At 40.6% G+C, this 26,424-nt stretch overlaps 1 protein-coding gene across 10 annotated transcripts in view; it reads right to left on the bottom strand.

The window, feature by feature from the left end:
- Positions 1-26,424, bottom strand: part of LOC145343840 (serine/threonine-protein kinase BRSK2) — an 894,349-nt gene that overhangs the window by 114,433 nt on the left and 753,492 nt on the right. For 9 of the 10 annotated variants that reach the window (XM_080190257.1, XM_080190254.1, XM_080190256.1 and 6 more), the window contains 2 exons: positions 4,692-4,723; positions 2,803-2,967 (listed from right to left, as the gene is read on the bottom strand). In XM_080190257.1, coding sequence (XP_080046383.1) covers positions 2,803-2,967; positions 4,692-4,723 — 197 coding nt within the window. The remainder of the gene's footprint in view (positions 1-2,802; positions 2,968-4,691; positions 4,724-26,424) is intronic. The other variant, XM_080190259.1, reaches the window with a different exon arrangement.

The following is a 26,424-nucleotide window of genomic DNA, read 5'->3' as shown; positions in this document are numbered from 1 at the left end:
CACTTGCCCGGGTGGGATTCTCTGATCTCACCTATGCTCACCCCACTGCAAGTCAAACGGAGAATCTGTGTTCCTGCCAAAACTATTCACATTCAGTAGCACTGGAGAATCCCAGCAAGGAACAAGGGTGGAGATTTTTTGGTGACACATTTCCAAAGAAGTTCAATCCAAGCTTGGAGAATAGCACCTCATCTTTTATAAGATACTTTAAAGCCTTCCAGTTTCAACACTGACTTCAACAATTTCAGATCATAACCCAACGTGCTCCTTTTTCAAAGACCACCCGCTAGTAATGTCTCTGCTGTTTACAGCTACTCTGCATCAACCTTTTGTTTCTAAATGATCTTTGTTCCACTCTTCCTTTACCTTTACGTTTTTTAACCCTTTGCTTGTAATATTATCTCTTTTGTTGTTTAATTGCTCCTACCCTCCACCTCAACACAGAGCTCCCATCTTTTGTTCTTTCCTCCATCCCTCCCCTCCCCTGCCCATCTCCTACTTTCCTCTGGCTCCGTATTTGCTTATAGATCTTCAAATTCTTTCCATCCTGGTGAAAGATTATCAGCCTGGAACATTAGCTCTTGTTTCTCTCTCCATGTGTGCTGGCTGGCCTGTTGCGTATTTTCTGCTACTATGTGTGGAACGTTATCCTGATTTTCTCCAATTCTCTTCATTCAATTGAACTGTAGCAATTTAATTACGCTCTGACAGAGCTGTCTGGCAGTCCCCACACACACACACAAACACTTCACGAATGGCCAAGATGAGAGCAGATGAACGCACTTGGTGATCTGTGCACCTCCTGCTAAAATCAATTTATTATTCTTTCCCCAATTGCCATATTTAGCATTGAGGTAACATTTTCATGTTGAGTCATGGAAATGATTTCAAATAGAAATGATTTAAAATGCAGTCACACACACAGTGGAATTTTAAACAGCGAAATAATATGCCATTAAACAGGTACAACAGAGAACACTGCAGGTCACTATTCTGGTTGCTATTTGTTCCATGCTTGAGGTGATAAATGTGGGATGCTTTGAGCAGCGCTTGTTGGGTTCTTCAGTCTCCACAATGGGCCGAGATTATATGGAATTAATTTGGAATAACAGTCTACATTAAATATGCAGAGGTTTTAAAATTAGAAGCATATTTTTATACTTGGGCAGCCTGTTTCCCCAAAACAGCAGAATGCTTTCACTTTATAAAGATGCACTTCTCTGTTCAAAAGGAATGGGACACGGTGCTGAAAGAGTTGGAAAATTGAATATTTCAAGCCTGAGAAATTTATAGGTATATTAAATAGCACTAACAACACAGGTCATTGATTTTTAATTTTAACCTTATATTTGGATTTCTTTGCTGCATCAGGTGAAATCATCCTTCTATTAAGCTTCCCCCAGGTTACACAGATCTGGGATTTAGAAACAGATCCGTGAGTGGTTTTGCGTTTATTGGAGGCTGAATGTTCACTCTGGGAAGTCATTTCATTACTGACTGCTCAACATAAAGACACGGCTGAAATCAAACACCTTCTTCTTTCCTAAAATCTGATACATGAGTAAAACTGGTGCTTGTACAAGTCTAGTTCCTCTTCATTCTGCGAACTGCAGACTCTACACTCCAAATCCCTCCTGATCTGAAGGAATAAAAGTTGCTTTATGGAGGTACACATAAGTGGAAATGGATGGGGTGGTGGGAGGCAGGAAGCCTAATACAACAATTGAAACCTCAGGCTAGAAATTCACCTATCGTAATCTCTGCCACCAGTACATTGCAACAAAAATACTCAGTTGTTCATTTATTAGACTGAGATCATTCTAGAAATTTTCATCTAAGTGTTCTTGTGTCAATTCACCAATAGGTGGCCAAGACAGCACCACCTATCCTAGTCCCTCAATGCCAATGCTATATTTAAGAAAGCCCACCAACGAATCTACTTTCTCAAACGACTAAGAAAATTTGGCATGTCCACTACAACTCTCACCAACTTTTACAGATGCACCAAAGAAAGCATTCTTTCTGGTGATATCACAGCTTGGTATGGCCCCTGCTCTGTCCAAAACTGCAAGAAACTACAAAGGGTCATGAATGAAGCCCAGTCCATCACTCAAACAAGCCTCCCACCCACTGACGTTGCCTATGCTTCCCACTGCCTTGGAAAAGCAGTCAGGATAATCAAGGACCCCACATACCCTGGACATACTCTCACCTTCTTCCATCGGGAAAAAGATACAAAAGCCTGAGGACATGTACCAACCAACTCAAGAACGACTTCTTCCCTGCCATCAAACTTCTGAATGGACCTATCTTGCATTAAGCTGACCTTTCTCTATACCATTGCTATAACTGTAACACTACATTCTGCACTCTCTTCTTTTCTTCTCTATGTATGGTATGCTTTGTACTGCGCGCAAGAAACAATGCTTTTCACTTCATACTAATACATGTGACAATAATAAGTCAAAGCAAATTAATATTCCCTTAATTTAGCACTTTTGGTTCAGGTAATGAAATTAGGAGCTCTCCAACACATTCCCAAGAAGCAGCTTGCAGTGGATTTGGTTTTATTTCACATTGATTCCCTTTAGTATATAACACCAGACAAGTTACACATTTAGATCTTTTCCTCCCATTCTAAAGCTGCCAGTACAAGTCTCTAACTGATACAGTTCTGGTGGACTAAATAAACAAACATTTGGAAGAATCACACAATTAATGATCGACAATGAGTATAAATGCGACAAATGGAATAAAAGCACAATATGCGAATATCATGTACAAAAGGGGAATAAAACTTACTCTTCTGATACCAAATCTTGCATGAGTTTGTTCTTATCTCTAAAACAACCTAATGAATGCATGCTGTCCAGGACGTCTGGGTCGATGTCCTCCAGTGATGGAAGTGAACGGATCTGCACCTTTCTTGGGACAGGCTGCTCTGGTTCGGGTTCATTCTTACCCCCGCTGTAAGAACATAAAATCCCAAAATTCCAGCTCCATCAAATAAACTGCATGAGGAGAATCATTTTCTTCACTTAGTTGCTTTTTTCATCATTGATTTCTTCAAAGCAAAACAATGTGCTGACTGGGATGGTGAAAGTTCCTCCTGAGAATTAAATTCTTACTTGCCAGGTAAAACCCTTTTGCTTCCATCTACCAACCGATGCTCATTCCAGCAAAGCAACACCAGTGTGACCTCAGAATGAGAGGAACAATCATTACCAATTGATAGTGTTCTGGACTGCACACTAGAAATTAGGAAACCAGTTTCAATTAGGCCACCAGCCGACAAGAGAGAAGGCAATCTTCTTGTCCGCAGTAAAATTAAATACAGAGGTGGATAAAATGTTCTGACTTATGGGGGCACCAGGCTGATTCTTAATAACATTACCTTTCCTGACTGAAAGTGGCCGAGAGACTTTAATTTATATAAATTGGTATTTTTGTTTGATTTGAAAAAAATGTTCGTCACGGTTAAAAATGAGTGATCCAGGTTGATATTTAACTTGAAATGTTGCAGTAAAGAAACAAACCAAATGCATGAGCCATTCATCAGATATTCAGGAGTAAGGGAATGGTGACAGTAAATAATTAGTCCTTATTGTTATACAGGGTAATGCTAGATGATGTTTCTACTGGGGTAAGAAATGGCAACAAATGGTTATCCAAAAGTAGATACAAATCTCTTATTGTCTATTACATAGAATGGTGCTAGGGTAATTCACAATCTGGTTCATTCATAGTCATGATTTAGAATTGCTGAAATGTGATGTGTGCTGTCCCAAATTGAATATTCCATTCCCAGCAATGAATGTCCAGATGCTGAAATTCTAGCTGTGTCTTGGAGTAATGTGGAGGAGGTAAAGACAGAGGAATTGGCTCAAATTGTCTTAGACCACTTTTGGAAATGCCTCAACAGTAGTTACAAAGGCACAGGTATTGGTATTGGAACAAGCAGGTAGGCTGCTTGGAATCCGTCTCAACCACTGAGAAGCCTATTACATGGGAAGAGGAAACTAAAGATGAGTGAAATAATGTCTTGGGACTCTGGGAAGAATGCCACAACAATATCATGCATTTTGATAACAATATTTTGTTTGCTTTGTTTCCTCTCCTCCTGAAGGAATCTAACTTGAGCTTGGGTCCAGGTGCCATTCTGCATGAGCTTAGGTAATAAATGTCAGCAAACCATTAAACTGTAACAGGCATCACATTCAAGCCCAGTCCAGTCCTCACTTACCCAACAGGAATTATTAAAGGCAAAAGATCTAACAGAGCTTTCCTCTGGGCTCAGATCAGATAGAGTACTTAGAATGCTATCCCGATAGAGATTGGCCAATATATGTACTGCTAGTCTATCATGTCTCAGTTCTACATTGGCCTTTGATTTTAATTTATTAAACCACAAGGAAAGCTGTGTTTTATTAGTTTAATTATTTTTAGATAAAATTGTTATGTATGAAAAATATTCACAAATAAATTAAAACCACAAAGAATGGAAACCCGTGTTTTAAGTTCAAAGTCTGCCAAGCTATTTTATTCCATTCGACTTCCATATGCCAGCAATGTCACACATGAATTGTGAGAGATTGCAAAAGACAGGCAGGTTGAATTTGCCAGAAGGGGAAAACAGAGATAGAAGCAAATAAAATGCTAATAAATATATCCAAACTAATAGTTGTACTTACATATACCAAGAATGTTTTTGGATCTGGTCTAGCTGTTAAGGGAAATAAATTGAGTAATATATTACTTAATGACAAGCAATATGAAGAATCATATTATGTATAAATATTTTAATAGAAAATTATACTTCAACGCTATTGTATTTTTATACATCAAATATTCTTCAATAACAACGAATCTGACCTCTATAGTTTCATTAGGTTTTGGCAGACATGAAAGGCATGACAGGATACTTATTATAAATTCATTTAACAGACAGCATTCTCTGTTTTTGGACTTGTTCTTTTTTTTTCTATGTTTAGTGCAGCTCATAGTCTTGTTCCATGGCTAGCGGCAACACAAATGTTCTTCCTTCGCTGCAAATAAGACACTCAACCTTTTCAATAACACAGTGGTTGTATTTGTGTATTTATACTGGAGTGTTTTAGATATAAAAGCTCTTACACAAATTTAAAATAAGCAAAAAACCTCCATGTCAACAAAACTTAAAATGAACAGATAAAAATGTATCATTTATTTAAATGTGCATTGCAGTTTTTCTTTGGACATGACTAGAATAAGCTGTTTAAACTAACTGGTAACAGCAAAGGTCTTAATGCCTGAATATAAAGGTAAGTGTACATTTTCTTCAAGTTTTAACAATATTACATTGTCAGCTAATCCGTCACACAATATGAAGGTGTGACTGGTGTGTGATATCTTTGCACGACAGACGAGAGACAATGCATAGCACATGGAGTTCAAAAATACCCAATTTCAAACTAGTTTATTCCAATTTGACTATATGTACACAATTGATCAGCAATGGCAGACATTTTACGAAAATAGTTCATAACTCAAACACAGATATATCCCAGTGAGGAAGAAGGATTTTGGGAAGGTGTTGATCAACCAAGGAAGTTAAGGATTGTATTACACTAAAAGAATAAACATACAATAAAGCAAAAGTTGATGGTAAACTAGAGGATTGGGAAAGTTTTGAAACCAACAAAAGGTAACCAAAAATCTAATAAAGAGGCAGGAGATAAATTATGAGGGTAAACTAGCAAGTAAAATGAAACAGACAGAAAGATCTTCTCTAATTATACAAAAAGGAAGAGAGAGAGGCCAAAGTGAACATAGGCCACTTAGAGAATGCAACCGTGTAAATAATAATGGGGAACCAGGAAATGGTAGGCAAGTTAAATAAATACCTTGTGTTAGTCTTCATAGAAGAAGACAGAATAACATTACGTAAGTACCAATTAATCCATGGAAGAAGGAAGTAAATACAATCACTATCACTGGAGAAAAGGGACTGGGAAATCAATGGGGCTAAAGGTCAATATGTCCTCTGGGCCTAATGGATTGTATCTACAAGCTAGTTGATGCACTGGTAGTATTCTTTCAGGAATCATTAAATTTTGGAAAAGTGCTAGAGGAAAACTGCCAATGTAACACCTTTATTGAAAAAGGGAGGGACCACTTAGCTTAATGTCTACCATTAAGGAAATGTTACAGTCCATTATAAAGGGTGTTATAGAAGACTACCTAGAAATACATAATATAATCAGAGTCAGAATGGCTTCATGAAGAGGACATCATGCCTGACAAATTTATTAGAATTTTTTGAGGTGGTGATGAACAGGATAGATAAAGGGGAACCAGTAGATGTAACATATTTGGATTTCCAAAAAACATTTGATAAGATACCATACAAAACGTTACTTAACAAGGGCCCATGGTGTTGCTGATGGAATATTAGCATTGATAGAGGATTGGCTAACAAATAGAAGAAAGAATTAGGGATAAGATTTTCATGATGGCAACCTGTAACTAGTGGAATGCCACAAGGATCAGTGTGGGGGCCATAATCATCTACAATATACATTAATGACTTGGATGAGGGAAGTGAATGTACTATTGCCAAATTTGTGAATGACACAAAATAGGAGACAAGTGGTGAGGATGACATAATGCTCAGAATTTCAGTGGTTCACTTACCCATTGATGCAGCAGCAGAGGCCTGACAGCTCTCTCTCTCTGTCTGTCAGACCTCTGCTGGTGCTATTGTGCATGTGCAGAATCAGAGGTTTGCACATACAGTAGCTCCCACTGCAGGTTGGCTGGCAAATTAGGCCCAGCCCACAGCCTACAACAACTAGAAATGGTCTGGCCCATTTTTCCATGCATATTCCATGCACATGATTGGGTGTGAGAACTCGCCCAAAAAACAGATCTGCAACTCTCCCATTTTCATGCTGGCTGGACATTTAGGGTGGAATTTTACCGGCATGCCTACCGTGATTCTGGGGTTGGGCAAGATTTGGAGAACGGCATACTCCATTGCCCTCAGGTGGGATCATATAAACTCCTGGTGGATATACCGATAAAATTCCGCCCTTAAAACCATTGTTGTAAAATTCCGCCCAAAAAGGCCACAGAGGGATATAGGCAGGTTAAGTGAATGGACAAAGTCTTGGCAGATGGAATATAATGTCGGAAAGCGTGAACTTATGCACTTTGATAGGAGGAATAAAAGAACTGAATATTATTTAAATGGAGAAAGACTACAGAAAGCTGCAACACAAAGGGACTTGGGGGTCCTTGTGCACAAGTCACAAAACCTAGTAGGCAGGTTCAGCAGGTAATAGGGAAAGCAAATATAGGGCCTGATTTTACCATTGTGTTGCATTTAGCATGATCTGAACCTGCGTCCGCACAGATGCCCACTTTACCAAGGCCCGAAAGTGGCCATAATCAGAACTGTGCCCTAAACGGTGCAACGGCGATTTAAACGCATTTGCATGCATTTAAATTGAATTAATGGGCTGCCTGCCCAACTTTGCCTGCATTTCCCCCTTTAACACTGGGTTCGTCCACCCGGGTTCAGCACGAAACAGACATGCTTGGCAATGGTCTGTTTCGGCCGCTCCAGCTGCTGAAGAGGTAAGTTCAGGGCTTCCAACGGCTCTCTGACTCAGGTCAGTTGTGTGTGTGGGGGGGGGAAATCAGATCATTCGCTGGTTGGGGGGAGGGGAGGAGGAAGGCGGATCAGATCATTCTCTGGGCGGGGGGGCGGGGGGGGTGGGGTGGGAGGGAGCGGGCAGGGGGAGGCCAGATGGTTCTCTGGTGGAGGGAGGAGGGGGTGGGCAGGGGGAGGAGGAGGGCCAGATAGCTCTCTGGTGGTGCTGCGGAAGGGAAAGGGCGGGGGGAGCAGAGAGGAAGGACGCCAGATCATTCTCTGATAGACGTGGGGGGCCGGGGGGGGGCCCTGATCATTCTCTAGTGGGAGGGAGGGAGGGCAAATGGATCTCTGGTGGTGAGGCAGGGGCAGGGGGGACCACTGCCACTCTGTGGGCGATTGGTGGGGGCAAAGGGGACAGGGGGTGCGATCAGTCTGGGCAGTGGGGGGGGGGAGGGTAGGTGGTTATGTTGTGGTCATGGGGCAATGTCTGTGGGGGCCATTGTTCCCGCTTTTTGCTCCTGAGCCACTTTATCTGCTTTTTGTGGCCCAGCAGCGATGTGACAAGGGGCTTTTTTTACTAATTTTTTTTCTCACTGTGCATGTGCAGTTCAAAGCCCCAATTGGAGCTGCAGCACTTCCGGCGTGATAAGCCCTGCCCACAGCACAATTCAGACTCGCAATTTCTTTTCAGGCTAAGTGCGTATGGGGGGTGCCTGGGAGCAGGTTTCCAAGCCGGATCTGAATCAAAACTGAGCCCAGATTCAGCACTTAGAATCAAAATGGTCAAATCGGATCTATAATGTTGGCCTTTATTTTAAAGGTAACAGACTATAAAAATATGGAAATCTTGCTCAAACTATATAAGGCACAAGTTAGACCACATCTGGAATACTGAGAACGGTTTTTGTTTGTCCCCTTATCTAAAGATATACTGGCAGTAAGTTGAGTTGAGCTTGGAGGGATTTCATTATGAGAAGAGGTTGTGTAGGTTGGATCAGTACTCATTGAAGTTTAGAAGAATGAGAGGTGACCTTATTGAGATATATGGGATTTTCAGAGGGCTTGATACAGTAGATACTGAGAGATCGTTTTGGCTTGTGGGACAGTCTAGGATCAAGGTAATCTCAGAGTAAGAGCTCACCTATTTAAGACAGAGATGAGGAGAAATTTCTTCTCTCAGTGCATAGTGAAACTGTGGATTTCTTTATCACTTTATTTCCTTGGGTGGATGTAACTGTTACTAGGAGGCATAACTATAAGGTTCACGGTGGGAGATGTAGGAGGGATGTCCGAGGTAGATTCTTCACTGAGAGAGAGTGGTTGGGGTGTGGAATGCACTGTCAGTTGTGATAGTGGAGTCGGACATTTTAGGAACTTTCAAGCGGTTATTGGATAGGCACATGGACACTCCAGAAATGATAGGGAGTGGGATAGCTTGATCTTGGGTTCGGATGTAGCGCCTTCGACAACATCAAGGGCCAAAGGGCCTGTACTTTGCTGTACTGTTTTATGTTCTATGTTCTAGAGGGCTATACAGGCTGAGCCATTGAGTATGTTCAAGACCGAGTTAGACAGATTATTAATCAGTCGGGGAATCAGATACTATGGGGATAAAGCAAGAAAGTGGAGTGAAGGACTATCCCATCAGATTGGTTGTGATCTCCTTGAATGGTGGAGCAGACACAATGGGCCAAATGGCTTCTTTCTGTTCCTACACTGCATGGTTTTATATTCATACATACACACACAAATAGCAACAGAAGATTCTTTTACTCTACTCCCTCATTCATGAAAAAGTCACACAGAAGTTCAAATTCCATGCAACTTATATACCTTTCTCATTTTTCATCTACTTACAAATCCAGCTTAATCATCAGTTTCCAATTTCCTATTCCTAAGAGGATACTTCATTTCTTGAGCCAAGCCTCCAAAACTGTGGGTGAGACCTGGAGCCATCTGGGTCTGAGTCTGAAGAGAAGGTTTCTCCAACAAACAGTGATTTTGACCTTAACCTTCAGTTGAATTTTCCATTTCATCGGGTAATCTTGTCAGACTCTGATTCCGATCTGAACTTGTTTCAGGCACATCATTTAACTACTGGTATTCCTCACATCCTGACTATCCAATTCCTCAGACTCATTTGATTCTTCCCAACTCCTTCTTCTTCCTGAACCTCTGAAGGTAAAGTATGTTCAATATGGACAAACCTAATGTTTCCACTATCAGTCCTCTTGACCTAATGTGTGCGAGGACCACAAATGTTCACAACACTTCCTGGCTTTAACCAAAGAAAAAGACACCATAGGAACAGGCCCTTTGTTCCATCAAGCCTGTGTTGATCACAGTGTCCTACCTAGACCAACGGCCTGTATCCCTCTATACCCCGCCTGTTCATGAGTCTATCCTGATAAGTCTTACATGTTGCTAATGTATCTGCCTCAACCACCTCACTTGGCAGTTCATTCCAGGCCTCCATCACCCTCTGTGTACAAAACTTCTCCCACACATCTCTACTGAACCTTTCCCCCCTTATCTTGAACTTGTGCCCCCTTGTGATTGCCATTTCTGCTCTGGGAATAAACTTCCAAATGTTCACCTTATCTACGCCCCTCATAATTTAATAAACTTCTATCAGGTCGCCCTACAGCCTTTGTGTTTCCAGGCAGAACAATTCCAGTTTATTCAATCTCTCCTCATAGATAATACCCTCCATACTAGGCAACATCCTGAAAAACCTTTACTGTACTCCCTCCAAAGCCACCACATCCTTCTGGTAGTGTGGCAACCAGAATTGGACACAATATTCCAAATGTGGTCTCACCAACATTCTAAATGACTATAACATAATTTGCCAACTTTTATCCTTGATGCCCCACTTAGATGATCGTTCACCTTAATTCAGACTTCTTTCTCTCACTCTACGCTTATCATAGCTATCTTTCTGTCTGGATGGTTTATCTTCTACTGATTGTGGTTTCAGCAGTGCAAACCTTCTACCAGGCTGTGTTCTGAGAAACAATTCAGCTGGCATTCTGCCAGTGGTAATATGAGGTGTTACAATAAATAAAACAACAATTCAATGACAACTGACATTTCTTCCAACTTGTGGCGAGCATTTGTTTAACAGGAACATGCTTAATCATTTGTGTTGTGTGCTCTGCTGCTCCATTTGAAACAGGATGATACAGTGGAATTTTAGTCTGTTCATTCTCATGAATTTTGCAAACTCTTCTGAACAAAACTGAGGTCTGTTGTGGGACACAACTTCCTCTGGGAACCCATAAGCAGCAGGCAAACCAGGCAAAATATCTAGAGTATTGCTCACTGTTGTCTGATTCATCAGGAACACCTCAGCCCACTTTGAAAAGTGATCCATCACACTGAGTAACTGCCGACTTTCAAATTCTGCAAAAATTTACGTGCAGCTTCTGCCACACTCTAGTTGGCCACCTGAGGGTACTTGACAATCACATGGTCTTTCGCTGTGAGTTTTGCTTTACAAGAAAAAGTGAAAAATTGATCTTAGAATAGAATAGAATCCTGCAGTGCAGAAGGAGGTCACTTGACCCATCGAGTCTACACTGACCACAATCCCACCCAGGCCCTATCCCCATAACCGAATTCACCCTAACCAGTCCTCCTGACTCTAAGGGGCAACTTAGCATGGCCAATCTATGTGGGAGGAAACTGGAGCACCTGGAGCAAACTCGCGCAGATACAAGGAGAACATGCATTTTCCGCACAGACAGTGACCCAAACCAGGAATTGAACCCAGGTCCCAGGAGTTGTGAGGCTGCAGTGGTTAGCCATCATGCCGCCCTTGCATTGCTGGCAAGGCCAGTATCTATTGCCCAATCCTAAACTACCCCTGGACTGAATGGTTTGCTAGGCAATTAAGGTCCAACTGCACAACTATGGATTAGCCCAGTCCTGGTAATAATGGCAAACTTTCTTCCCTAAAAGATATTAGTGAATCATATTGTTTTTATAACAATGAATGATGGTTCCACAGTCACCATTACTAATGTTAGCTTTCAATTCCAGATTTTATTATTTGAATTTTTAAATTCCATCAGCTGCTGTGGTGGGATTTTAACCCATGTCCCCCGGGCATTAATCTGGGCCTATGGAGCACAAATCCAATAACATTACTATTGTGCCATCTCCCCACCTAAATGCTGTTAACCAGTTTCTTCCTAAGTAGACTGGGTTTTCACCCTTCACAATGACAGGCAAATTTGCCCATTGCTCTTTGTATGTGACTAATATGGACACATTTCCCATGATGGGAATTTTCTCTCCTCCATAACTTCAGAATTCTATGTGAGATTTCTCCAGCTGATGTTGACTCAATGTTTGATGGTGCAGTGATTCAGGATTCACGCTGACTGTTGCCCCTGCCTCTGGTGTTTACTGGAGTACTGTTCAATGCTACTTGGACAATGACGCTCTGTGAATTTCCACTGAACATCCTTGTGCTTCAGGTCATATGGGTCTCAGCCAATCCCACATCGACCTGGTGTTGTTTGACAACCAAATGCAGTGTTGTGGTTTCCTCCAGCCAGGGTGTTCTCCATTTACATTCTTTCATCATGATAACTCTTCTTGCAATAGACAATTGCAAGGACTTATTAATACTTTTGATATTACTAATTGCTGTCATTAGAGCCTTCCGCTTACTCAGTTGCAACTTGTAAGAACATAAGAACCTAAGAGCAGGAGTAGATAAATCAGTCCCTTGAGCCTGTTCCACCTTTCAATACGGCCATGGCCGATCTCATCTCAGTCTCCACCTTCCTGTCCATTCTCCATAACCCCTCACCCTGCTACTAATTACAAACCTATCTATTTCCTCCTTCAATTTGTTTATTGTTTATCATCCACTGCACTCGGGGGTAGAGAATTCTACAAATTCATAACCCTTTAAGTGAAGTAATTCCTCCTCATTTCTTTTTAAATCTCTCAACCTTGAGACTGAAACTATGACCTCTCATTATAGAATGTCCAAAAAGGGGAAATATCTACTTGATGTCCATCCTGTCAATTGCCTTCAGCATCTTACATATCACAATTAGATCTCTCCTCATTCTTCTAAACCCCAGTGAGTATAGGGTCAAATTGTTCAATCTCTCTTCATAAGCCAAGTCCTTCATCCCTGGAATCAATCTAGTAAACCTTCTCTGAACTGCCTCTAATGCATTTATATCCTTCCTCAAGTAAGGGGACCAAAATTGTGTGCTGTATTCCAGTTGAATTCGATGATCAGCCATGATCAAAATGAATGGCAGGGCAGGCTTGAAGAGTCGATTAGCCTATTCCTGCTTCTAGTTTCTGTGTTTCTGTCTCACCTATGCCCTATACAGTTGCAACAGTACCTTCCTACTTTAATACTCTATTCCTAATGCAATGAACACCAAAATTAAATTTGCCTTCCTTATTATCTGCTATACCTGCATACGAGCTTTCTGCAATTCATACATGAGGAGACTCAGATCCCTCTGCACTGAAGTTTTATAAAGTTTCTCTCCAATAAAAGTAGCCTTTTTAATCTTTCAACCAAAATGGATAACCTCACACTTATTCACGTTAAATTCCATCTTCCAAATTTTGGCCCACTTGCCCAACCTATTCATATCCAATTGTAAATTTCTTATTTCCTCATTGCCACTTGCTTTCCCACCTATTTTAGTGTAATTTACATATTTGACCAAAGTACATTCCATCCCTGCTTCCAAGTCATTCATATAGATTCCACATAGTTGGGGTCTGTGGATTGAGCCCTGTGGCATACCACTAGTTACGTCTTGCCAACCAGAAAAAGTTCCATTAATCCTCACTCTGCACTTTCTGTTAGTTGGCCAATCCTCAATCCAAGCTAATATATTACCTCCAGTACCCATGGAATCTTACCTTGTGTATTAACCTTGTGTATAAACCTATTTACTTTGTGCAGCACCTTACCAAATGCCTTTTGGAAGTCCAGATATACTACAAAGTCCCCATTATCCACTTTGACTAATTTACTCGAGTTCTTCAAAGATATAAGCAGCAAACATGATTTACCCTTCATAAAACTTTACTGACTCTGATGGATTGTGTTTTGACCTTCCAAATGTCCTGTTAGTACCTCCTTAATAACAGATTCCAACAATCTCCCAATGACAGATTAAACCAACTTGTCTGTAGTTTCGTACTTTCTGCCTTGCTCCCTTTTCACTTCAGCAGACGACTGGCAGTTGTTAACTTTGACCTGTCTCAAGTCACATTCTGTCATGTCCATACCTATGTTGAAAATTAACTTATGCAATGACAGCAACTTACTGCGAATGCATTTGCTTTTTAAACTGCACACAAATCTGGCCCATAATGTTCTCGCTTGAAATTTTCCAAAATTATTGTGGATGGACAGCTTTTTCAAAGCTTCCAATGTGCTCACTAGGCAATCGATTCTTTGTTCCAAACTGATTGATAGATTAGGGCTGTCGTGCTAGTCAGCTTACATAAAATGTCTGATAGCAGTGTGTCTTTAAGCTTGAGTGGGGTGAAAATATTCTTGAGCATTTCATAAACATCTGAGACTGCTTCAGTCAAAAATATTGCCTTTTTGCTTTCTCCCAATGCCTAATTATTAGCCGGATTATCAGGAACATCATGGATATTATTAACAGTGAAATTGGCTTCTAGTTGTTCCATACGCACCAACAGACTCTTGGTCATAACTACACTCTCCTAGTTTCTCAGTCATACCTCTGAAGGTTAATTCGCCCACATGTTCAAACAGCCTTTACTGAAGACTAGATTTTTAAGTATTATTTCTCAGCAAAATAAGCCTCACAACTCAATGGTTTTCTAGAAGCCCCTTCAATCAAATTTGTTTGGCCAGAGAATCCAAAATCCCATCCTCATCTATAGACTATGGTATCTTTGCAGGACAGAATTGAGACTGTGTACAGAACATGAGTTCAAAAGTATCCAACTAATGTAATCTAGTTTTATTACATGTACATATGTACACCGATGGCCACATAATGTAAACAATTAAATAATCATAAATACATTGATAGGATGCCACTCAAATTAACTATGGCTTAAAAAGGAAAGCAAGTTCTAACAACCAACCAACTCATGTTTTCCATAGTTAAAAATTAAAAGTTGACACTTTCTTATCAGCCCATATTGCTACATACAATGCAAATAGAGTTTGCAAGATATTTTTCATGTGTTTGAAAAATATTGTGCCCTTATGCCAGCCTACTGACCAACATGAACTTGCCCCCAGTTGATTTCATTAGCGCAGGGAGCTTCCAACATTTTCACCTGTTTGATGGCCCTTCAAGGTGTACTTTGTACTTGGCACAAAGGTAGGCCAGTATTGAAACATTTTAATTTGAATACAACTGCTCATTTTTGAGTGGATTTATTCAAATATGGGGACATGTGATGTGATGAATTTCCCACAATCAACCCTTTAGCAACTTGATGTTACAAGGATTGCTATTGTACTTCTTGCATCCTATTTTGCAAAATCCGTGAGTGGAATCTGGCATGCGAATGGACTGTATAAATGCACTGTCCTATTTAATGCAGTGCTGGCGGGTGCAATATATATGTATTTATACACATATAATATATATGCAAATTGACAATCCCCTCCAGCCCCACATCCTAGCAGCCCACTGACCTAGGGAAAATAACCTTTGGCATCAGTAGTACCAATGGGAACCATCAAGAAAATTTAAATTAACTGGGTCAAAAAATCTAACCCTCAAATGTTTTGCAGATAATGCCACAGATCCTTTATAATCTATTTTTTAATCTAAATAAAAGAAAGGTTCAAAGCTGCCTGTAGTGATTCAATTACAATAGTAACTACATTACTGAATTTAACTAGTATTGAGAATCAGGAGTTTTTTAAATATTATCTAATGAAGGAATCTGTGAAGGAATTTATGCTAAAGCTTTATTGATAGGATTCATGTACAAAATTGCAGGACATTTGAAATACTAGACATAATAAAATTAACATGGAACAATCAGTCAAAATCACAAGAGCAGAACCATCTGAGAAAATTACTTCAATTTTGCATTTTTGAGCTTTTGTAAACACAAGGGAGACTGCAGGTACATATTGTGCATTAAAAATAAATTTAAATTCATTAGAGCACAATTATAAGGTGATGCAGAGTGATAAGCCTGTTCACAGTTGTCAGCACCATGTACTATTTGTTTTCCAGTTCATTTCCAGACTAATGACAATAATATATGAAAATAGAATAGAAGGTAACATTACTTTTACGATGATTTTAACAACGGTCTAGGTGCTAAGACTTTCAAACAAATGTGGGAACCATTAGGTTATTATTAATAAACAAAGAAGTGTTCAACTGATCATTAAAGCATGCCCATGCAGAATGTGAATGCAGTGCATCAGTGCCCAATGACAAAGCACATTAACTGAATTAATATACACTTTGCTTAGAGAACTGCGTTATATATTTATGCAGAAAATTAACATTGTTGATTAATGACTGGTAAGCAATCTATCATGTTCAAAAATATGGTGGTCTAATACTTTTTGCAAACATTCCTTTGCCCTTTTTGTTCTACCTAATATTTCATGATTAATAGGCATCCAACTTGCTTCCCAACCTCAGTGAACAATTCATGATGTGGACCCCATGGAGATACAGCTATGTGCCAGCCATAAGTCAAATGGTCATTTCCTTTCTCCTGAGTCAGAAGGTTATGGGTTCAAGTCTTGTTCCAGACTTTGGGTACAAAGTTGAGGCAGGCATACCAGTGCAGTAGCAGGGAAGTGCTCCTCTGTTGAAGGTGCCCTCTTTCAGATAAATGTTAAAGCAAGGCCTCGTCTGCCCCCTCAGTTGGATGTGAAACTGTAGGAGGGGATTTTAGGTCAACTAGTTAGATCCACTGACAGATCTTTAATCTATAGTGACAGAGTAGTGAGAAGGGGTTAAATGATTCTACCTAATGAGATAACGTTAATAGTTTGTTCATATGTGAATGCAATAACAATATTAAAATGAATAAAATATGATTTTAAAGTATAAACAGGAATATTAAGTGTATCTTTTAAAAGTATTTTAATATATAAATATATTGTTCGTCTCAGTCAAAAAATGTAAATACTGTAGAAATATAATGATAAGGTCAGAAGTTCAGGTGTTAGAAATCCATTTGTCAGCATAATAAGCATCAGTAGTTTCAAGTCCTGGGACAGTTATTAAAACATAATGTAAAATATTATAGAGGCACCCATTGTCCAGACATAAGAAAGTATCTTTCTAACAGGCCCAGAGAGACACTTGTCTCGCTGTCTTAACAATGTGCCAGTGGGAAAGGTATAGCAATAGAAGCGTCCCTGACAACATAGCAATCAGGAAGTGAGTTTAGCCAGGAGGAAGATGTCCGGTATTAAATGGAGAAATGGAATATCATTATATCAAGTAGCATATTGCAATTGGCTGAGATAATTTGTTTTGTACTGGACTGACATGTTAACACTGAAAGAAATTGAATGTCAGCTAATTAGAAGATGTATCTTAGAAAACAAAAAGTATGATTGTTCTGTTTTTTGGCTGAGAGTCTCAGATCTTTGGAGGAGTCTTGTAGCGTTGAATCAGAGCTATCGGACCATCTAAAGGCCTCCCACAGCGACAGGTTAAAGGTTTGTTTGTGTTGTATGATTTTTGTGTTTTAAATAAATCTTTGTTATGTCTTTTTGAACAGACTTTGCCTTTGTGAGTTTTTCAAATAAATTTAAGTTTTAAGATGTTTAGCCACCATTGTAAAGAAATCCTCATTGGAGTCTTACCCCTGGCTAAGCCAACTTCCTGGGATTATAATCATATTTCATTCAATTTAACACTGTAATTGCATTCAAATATGAAAAAATTGTTAACATTATCTGGTAGGTGGAATCACTTAAGCCCTCTCACTACTCTGTCACTATAGACGAAAGATCTGTCTGGATCTAACTAGCTGACCTAAAATATCCTTCCACAAAAACATACCTTTGTAATATTCCAAAAAGAAGAGCTGGGGAGATATGCCTCATGTCCTGGCCAATGTGTATCCCTCAGTCAACATCACAAAAATAAGTGATCTACCATAATCACATAGCTATTTGTAGGAGCTTGCCATACACAAATTCACCATTCCATTTCCTACATTAGAATAGCGGCTATGCTTAAAAGTAATTCATTGGCTGTGAAATGCTTTGAAATGCGAAGTAGCCTTGAAGGGCACAATATAAATACAAGCTTTTCTTTCTTTTCAATACTATTGAGATTGGCTTGACCTCTGATTTTCCCCTTTCTCTGTGGATATATTGGAGCATCAGCTCTTTGAACAATTGCAGAACCCACATGGCCTTTTTTGACCTCACGTGTGATCTATTTTTTTCACAAAAATCTTCATGCTAGCAGACCAGTAGATCGGTATTGTCAGCTCAAGAGACGGAGTTGCAGAAGAGACACCATGAATGATTCATCATTTTGTCAGAAGGAAGGGTCTTAAAAAAATTAGAGTTGATGTTTTGAGGATAACAGCTAAATCAAATTTAACACCTCCAGTCCATAAGTAAGTGATATTAATATAAGTGTAAGGTGGGCATGCCTTTGTGGCAGGAAGTGTTGAAGTAATTTGCATCCTCGTTAGGAACTGTAAGTTGCATTAATCACAAGTGTGCTATTATTAGTGTGCGTCATGATTTACACCACTTAGAAAAGATAATAGGACAGCACCCTCTGTCTTTTGAGGCAAAGGAGATATTATATTTCATGTTATTATTGATGCCAAATGGCCTAACCTATTAAAATATTTACCATTTACTTAAACTGATAGAGGATACATAAAAGTGGGAGCCATTCCGCTCAATCAGTTGTATATCTGAACAGTGAGACACGCCGTAGCTATTAGGCACAACAACGCGACAAAATCACTTAATGCCATTAAGAAATTTTTATAGATCCATCATTTGATTTTAAAGTAACCCAGCGTATCTATTTTACCAACAACGTAAGACTTCCACTGACTCATAAAAATTTTTCAATGATCTTGCCATCTAAATGATCTCAGTTTTTCAAACAATCTGAAAATCCCCTCATAAAGGTGGCCTGTCTTAGAAGCTAGTTTGTCTCAAAGGGCTTTCGGAACCTCACTTTTTATATACAGAATTCATGACCCACTCCAAGCCCCACATGGGGCAGAGATTTACTAAACATTTGGCAGAAACATTGAAATAATTTATTAATAATTGGAGATTACCCAGTAAAATCTTTACTATGTGGCAGATGAAGGAATGCATTGTGGCAATAGATGCTGTTTTGTCTCAATTCTAGCATCCACAGTGATTTGATTTTAATTATAAGACCGGTTAGTTCCATTTACCAATGGGGGAGAATTTTGTGGACCCTCCAATCAGTGGAATCTTCCGATCCCACCAAAGTCAGTGGAGATTTGAACGGCAATGCAATTAACAGCCCTGCCCTGGTAAAGTTCCACCCATAGAATACAGCACAATAACTTGTACTATAAACGAATGTGCAAGTACTCAGGAAGTAAAGGACAGTATTCCTTTTACTTCTTATCAACAATACATTGAAACATAAGGAAGTATGTATCAATATAGTACTAAGGTACTACTTCTGGATGACTTCATAATTGCTTCCAGTTGGTATAGTGGCATTTTGTTTTGGGAAAAACATCAGGAATTCCAGTTAGTAGACAATTCTGAATGGTAGGGTGCTGAATAACGCATAGTTAATACAGTTTTCTGTACTAACATCTTCTGATCTTCTGACTATAGGAAGCTCTAGGCTCTGATAACATAGTAACTATGTTGTATGCTCACGTCCAAAGCAGTGCTGCTACCTCGGGCCAGAATTTTCTGATCCTGTTTGTGTCGGGCAGGTTCAGCGATAGGAGCAGAAAATGTCACGAGAAGTGCAAAGTTACATTTTATGTTGGTGTGAAAGCATGACACAACTGTCCCCTCCCCCTGTCAGTGAGAGGCCATGCTTCATCATAATAAATTTCATAATAGAATCATAGAATCCTGAAGGACAGAAGGAGACCATTTAGCCCATTAAGTCTGCACCGACAATAATCCTACCCAGCCCTTATCCCTGTAGCCTGACATATTTACCCTGCTAATCCCCCTAACCTACACATCTTGGGACACTAAGAGGGTAGGATTATTGTCGGTGCAGACTCAATGGGCTGAATGGTCTCCTTCTGTACTTTAGGATACTATGATGAAATTTATTATGATGAAGCATGGCATCTCATTGACAGGGGGAGGGGACAGTTATGTCATGCTTTCACACCAACATAAAATGTAACTTTGACATTTTCTGCTCCTATCGCTGAACCTGCCCGACACAAACGGGATCAGAAAATCCTGGCCAGAGGTAGCAGCACTGTTTTGGACATGAGCATACAACATAGTTACTATGTCATCAGAGCCTAGAGCTTCCTATAGTCAGAAGATCAGAAGACGTTAGTACAGAAAACTGTATTAACTATGTGTTAGCTTGGCCAATGCACCTAACATGCACATCTTTGGATTGTGGGAGGAAACTGGAGCACCTGGAAAAAACCCTCGCAGGCAAGGGGAGAACGTGCCAACTCCACCCAGTCACCCAAGGCCAGGACTGAACCCAGGTCCCTAATGTTGTGAGGCAGCAGCGCTAACCACTGTGCCACCATGCGGCCCATAACGTATGGGCAACACAGTGGCTAGCACTGTATCAATTTCAGGCCCATTTGCCAGGATCATCCCCAATCAAAAAATTCCATCCACGACGGTGTGATGACAGGATAGCGTGAAGCACGATTGGTCTCGGGTGTGCAGCTGGCACACGTGAGCATGGCCTTAACCGGGATCTTGGTTCATGTCGCACTATCTGTAACCCTCATGACTTGCCTGGGCTTGTAAAATCTCACTTACTGTCCTGTCTGGAGACAAAATACATCTCTTTAACCTATGCTTAATGCTATCTCCACTCACATTGTCTGCATCTCTAAGACTTGAATAGCAGGTTAGCTGTAAATACTCACATTCTAATCAGTATTCTGTAAACTGCGTGTGACTTTATGTGCCCTTCTTTGATCAGAACCTTCCACACACCTGACGAAGGGATACCGTTTCCGAAAGCTTGTGGGATTACTATCAAATAAACTGGTTGGACTCTAACCTGGTGTTGTGAGACTTCTTACTGTGTTTACCCCCAGCACTACCCAGGTAGTGCCCACTTGATGCCTGGGTAGTGGCCAGTTAGTGCCAGGGTAGTACCAGGGGGCACAAGGGTGAATTGGTTTGCTTACTGTTCACTGGAGTGATCTTTAGAAATGGCGCTCTGGATCGAGTGTCTGATGGGCAAATCAGAGGCGCCCTGTCAGCAACATGCCATGGGACCCGCGAATTAATTTTTTTTTAAAGTTTCGCCTATATGGCGGAGAAAGCTGCCATTTGTATCGGCGGCTTCAACATCACTTTTTCTGCCTGACATCAGCCTTTGCTGATATCAGGGGAAATCCCGGGCTCTGCCATATCTTTCCATTCTCTAGTGATAGAACTTCTCCAGTTAAACGAGATTTCACCAGAGCTGAATTTAAAAGGGAATAGTTTTAAATGCAACTACTCCCTATTGCTTAATTAACCATTTCTTATTGCTAACAGTTCCCTCCAATGGAATGTGTACATTTCAAAACTCCATAAAAAAAACAAAACCAATTTATTTTTTGTTGTGCACGGGCCCACAAAGCTCAACATTCAGAGCAAATTCAATAATGAGCTTAGTTAAACTAATGCAATGTTCTTGCTGAGGCATGACAGGGTGATGTATTACAATACAAACAGCCTTCAACTGCAGCATCAACTAAAGGGCAGGAAGCAGGCTATGCAAATACAGGCAAGTCTAGTCAGCAGTGATAGCCGTGCCTGTGTAATTGAGGTATTTATATGAGCATCTAACAAATGGAAGGGCATTTTTGAAAACAAAATAAATGAATTGAGTGTGAACTGATCCTGAAATAACAATCATCCTATCAGTTAGTGGATAAGAAAAGGTTGCAGAATGATATTCCTTTCACATTAATGGATGCTGGATGATTGCCAATCATGTTACGCAGAAGTTAAAAGTGGATTTTCTCAGAGCTGCAAATTTCAAGACAGCCAAGCTTATTCAGTTCTCTGAATGAAGTAACAAATAATAGACGAGGGCAGGGGAGTGGCTGTAGCACAATGCACATGAAGTTTCAGAAGATGCAACACAATAAGACTCACGATTAAGCTTGGGGCATGGGCAGTCAGGGGCTAGGAAACAGAATGGATTTAAGGATGGCTAAGAAACAAGAAACAACATTTTAAGGGAAGCTGCTGGGACTGATGGAATGTGGGAAGGAATGCACTGCATAAATAAGGATTTGATTTGATTTATTATTGCCACATATATTAGTATACAGTGAAAAGTATTGTTTCTTGCGCACTATATGGACAAAATATACTGTTTATAGAGAAGAAAAGGAAAGAATGAAGAATGTAGTGTTATAGTCATAGCTGGGGTGGAGAGAAAGATCAACTTAATATGAGGCAGGGCCATTCATAAGTGAGATAGCAGCTGAGAAGAAGCTGTTTTTGATTCAGTTAGTATATGACCTCGAACTTTTGTATCTTTTTCCCAATGGAAGAAGGTGGAAGAGTATATGTCCAGTATACTTGATTATGCTGGCTGCTTAAGGCAGGGTAAGTGTAGGTAGTCGTTTGGTAAGAGGCTGGTTTGCATATGGAGTGGGCTTTGTTCATGACTCTGTAGTTGCTTGCGGTCTTGGAGACAGCAGGAGCTGTACCAAGCTGTGATACAATTAGAAATAATGCTTTCTGTGGTGCATCTGCAAAAGAGTCGTAGCAGACATGCAAAATTTCCTTAGAGTACTGAGAAAGTAGATGCGTTGGTGGGATTTCTTAACTATAGTGTCAATGTGGAGGGACCAGGACAAGTTGTTGGTGATCTGAACACCCAGAAATTTGAAGCTATTGACCATTTCCTCACCCCTGTTGATGTAAACAGGGGAAAGTCCTCAACTACACTTCCTGAAGTTGATGACTATCTGTTTTGTTGACATTGAGGGACGATTCGCATCAGTTCACCAGATTATCTCTTTTTTGTACTCCGTCACATCATTGTTCAAAATCTGACCCACTACGGTGGTGTTATCAGCAAACTTGAAAATCAAGTTGGAGGGAAATTTGGCCACAAGATGGCCAGAAACCAATTAAATAAAGAATTTAGAAGGAATTTTTTTATACAGAGTGTCAAGAATGTTGAACACACAGTCACATGAAGCATGACTGGAGAAAGTTTGATGGATACATGAGGGAAAAGAGAATGGAGTGATTAAAGGACAGGGCCGGAAGAGATCATTATGAGTGGGAAGAGGGTTGTGTAGATTATTGACAATGGCAGGAACCAGTTGGGCTGAATATTTTGTATCTCTGTTGTTGAATCCAGGTATATAATTAGGCAGTTATGTGTGTATATTCCCAAACTTTCAAAAGCAATCAACAGTTTTGAGAATATTTCACGTTGTGTCTGTACTTCCTGTTACAAGAAAGCGCTGGGAAATTCTGATAAATAATAGCATCGAGTCACGTAACAGAAAAGTTCCTTTCAAACTCCATCTCAAAAGTGCCTGACATGCAGCATGTCTCCCTGTAACTTTTCACCTAAGCTCTCCACTCTTATTTCTCACACTGTCACCACCTATTATTTCCCTAAATAAACAGATATTGCATTTTAAAAACTGTCTGAAATAATAGATTGGAAATAAATTTAAAAACTGATTATTCCTGAACTTAACCAAAGTCCTGGACTTGCTGTAATCCTTTTACAAACTATATCCAACATGGAAACAGTTCACAGTATATTTACCTACTCTGTTGCTGTGTCCCTTTATTCCATGTCTCTTCATCTACCTACCCAATCTGACCTTGGAAGTGAATTGAAGAGGTTGACACCTACCAAGGCCCAATTGAATCTGCCCAGGCAGAAATGAATGGGATTCAGTTACCCACCTCCTGATTTCACTTCCCCTCAATGGTCAGTTGCCTGTCAGACAGGATTGGTCAAAATGACTGATTGTGTATAAAGCAGTTTCTCTTGTTCTCCTTTCCATAACTTAATCTTATTCTCATAGTTTTGTCATTGACCCTGTAATTTCTGCAAATAGTCTGAGTCTATCTGCTCTGAGCCACCCATTCATAATTTTTATCACATTGTTTACGAGGTGTATTGTTCCAATGAACAAGAGCTCAATTTTTTGAGCTCTGCTTTGGAATTTGTATTTCCTCACACCAGGTAGCATTGCAGTGAATCTGCTTGTACCCTCCCTATCAAGTTTCAAAATACTTCCAATGATGTGCAGCCCAGTACTGGCCACTGTGCTCACACTGAGGATATTAGTGAAAGGGTCATGTGCAGTATTTCCGAAAATGGAGTGTATCAGCCCACTGCTGGTGTGATGGCCTGCCCTCCTGAGTGTCCAATCAGCTTTTTCCCATCCACGAGGCTCCCAGCCAAGGTGTAGCCCACTCTTCTTCACTCTAGGTTCAATTTTGCCTTTGTTGTAACCATTGCACCTCTTTGAACCATCCTTTTGTTTCTTGTCTCTTTTGGCGTGCACTATTATCCATTTTGTCACTCAGGCCCTCCAACTTATTCCAGTCCTTTGCTCTTTCCTGCCTTTCTCTTGCCCCAGGTTCTCTACTTGATTAAAAGTGCTTAATCTCCAACATCTTCTGGTTCTGATGAAAAATTACCGAAGGCTATTTTATCACCTCTCGTCTGGTGAGTTTGCTGACAGGGAAGGCAGTTAAGCAAGCTGGACATGGGCATGCAAGCACCCCGCTGCCTTTCACCTCCGCCTGGGCAAGAAAGCCCACGGTGGGACTTCACACCCACTGCCAATTGAGATCCTTAAAGGCAAGTAAAATACTACCTATGTGTCTAATACCATTACTGTTGGTGTTAATCTAGCTGTGGGAACGTCTGTTGCCATGCAGCACGCATGGCAAATTTCACTGTGAGGATGGGTTGCTTGTGCTTTCCAGTGGTGAGGCACATTGGTGGGGAGGGAGGGTAGGACCAAGCAATGGGGAGAGAAGGATAGCTGAGGCCACATCCCTGCCGAAATCCCCACCTCCACCACTGTGACCCCTCCATTCACCTTGACTTCTGACAGGTGTTGCTTCTCGGTCCTGGACCCCCAGTGGCTGTCTTTCCCACTGCGGCCACCGCCTCCCTAGCTGAGATTATGAGCAGAAGTACTGTTGGCCCTTGAGGGCAGGATATCCAACCCCAGGTCCAGGATACTGTGATAGCTCACTTACAGCCCTGAGAAGAGGCAACACGGTGGGCCCTCCAGTCTGCAGCAAAAGCCTCAACACCTCCATAATGTTCCCCTGTGAACTCAATTTCTCTCTTCAAAGCTGCTGCTTGGCCTGCTGTGCATTTCCAGAATTTTCTGTTTTTATTTTACCTTATTGAGTAAACGGATTATTTTGATCAGGTCACACATGTTTTAGTGCATTTTGAATTTTATCAAATCATTCCTCTTTCAGTAACACTTCCATTTTGTAGCAGCTTTAACATTGGAAAATATTCCAAAGTGTTGAATTGGAGTCAATAAAAAGTGGACCCAAGCCAAAGAAGGGAATTATGAGAACTGATTCAAAGCTTCGTCAAAGCAATTGATTCGAAGAATGTTATTATTTTAAACCATACACAGGCAAATGAAAGTAGATGCATAACTTTAATCAAAATCTGATTCTCACTAATTCTATGAGTGCCTTGGTCCTCATGTCCCCCCCACCCTCCCAACTATTAAAAAGCCTTTGGGGTCCTTGTTCAGCAGAAGAATGGCTTCTCTGCAGACATTTAACGGTTGACTGATCGTTAATAGACAGGAGGCAGAATTTCTGCCTCAAGGACATGATATCTACCTTAGTGAACTGCCAGACAATCAGAGGTCTGCAATGCTCCAGTACCAGCAGCCAATTGCTGCTAGTGCACTTGGGGCTTCTGGAGGCGTTCAGTGCTAGGTTGGGACTTGCTATGTGATTGTCCCCCCTCCTCCGCCACCAATCTATGCAGGAAAACCTGCATTTTGTGTGGAGCTCTCCCAAAACTGCTTGAATCCCAAATAGCTCTTAAGTGGGTGTTAATTGAAAGGCCTCAAATGGCCCACAGGCAGGTGGGCTATCCAACATCACTTCTATCACTGATTAAATTGCAATAGAGCCATGTGCAGAGGCAGCAGACAGGCAGCCTGCTGGGTTTAACATGAAACCTCCCCCTTCCAGCTCCAAGCCTGGTGGTGAGGACAGAGGCAATAATAAATGTCTTACCCAAGAATGGCATCTGAATTCACTGCCCTGAAAAGGAACAAGACATTTCGCAGGGCATCATGGACAAGTGCACCCATCCCAGGTGAGAGGTCCCAAGCTCAAGTACTTCCCCCTCAGCCTGAACCTCCCAGACCCCAGGTCCCTTGGCGAACACGCCATCTGCAACATAGAAGTAGCAGAGAGGTACATGGGAGAATTGTGCCCTAAATCAGAGTTGTGTTTATATTCATTGAACATACCCTTTCATTTAATCCAATTCTTGACCAAGGCAGTTCAATGTTCAGAGTTAAAAAGGATAACGGGACAAAACATATTCTCATAAAAAAAAATGAAAGCAGAATCTTTCCTTGTGTATAAA

Source organism: Carcharhinus amblyrhynchos, chromosome 6 (genome assembly GCF_965287045.1).
Source record: "Carcharhinus amblyrhynchos chromosome 6, sCarAmb.v2.hapA, whole genome shotgun sequence".
NCBI classification, from domain to species: Eukaryota; Metazoa; Chordata; class Chondrichthyes; order Carcharhiniformes; family Carcharhinidae; genus Carcharhinus; species Carcharhinus amblyrhynchos.
Note: the sequence above shows the minus strand (reverse complement) of the source record. Positions and strands in the feature narration are given on the sequence as shown.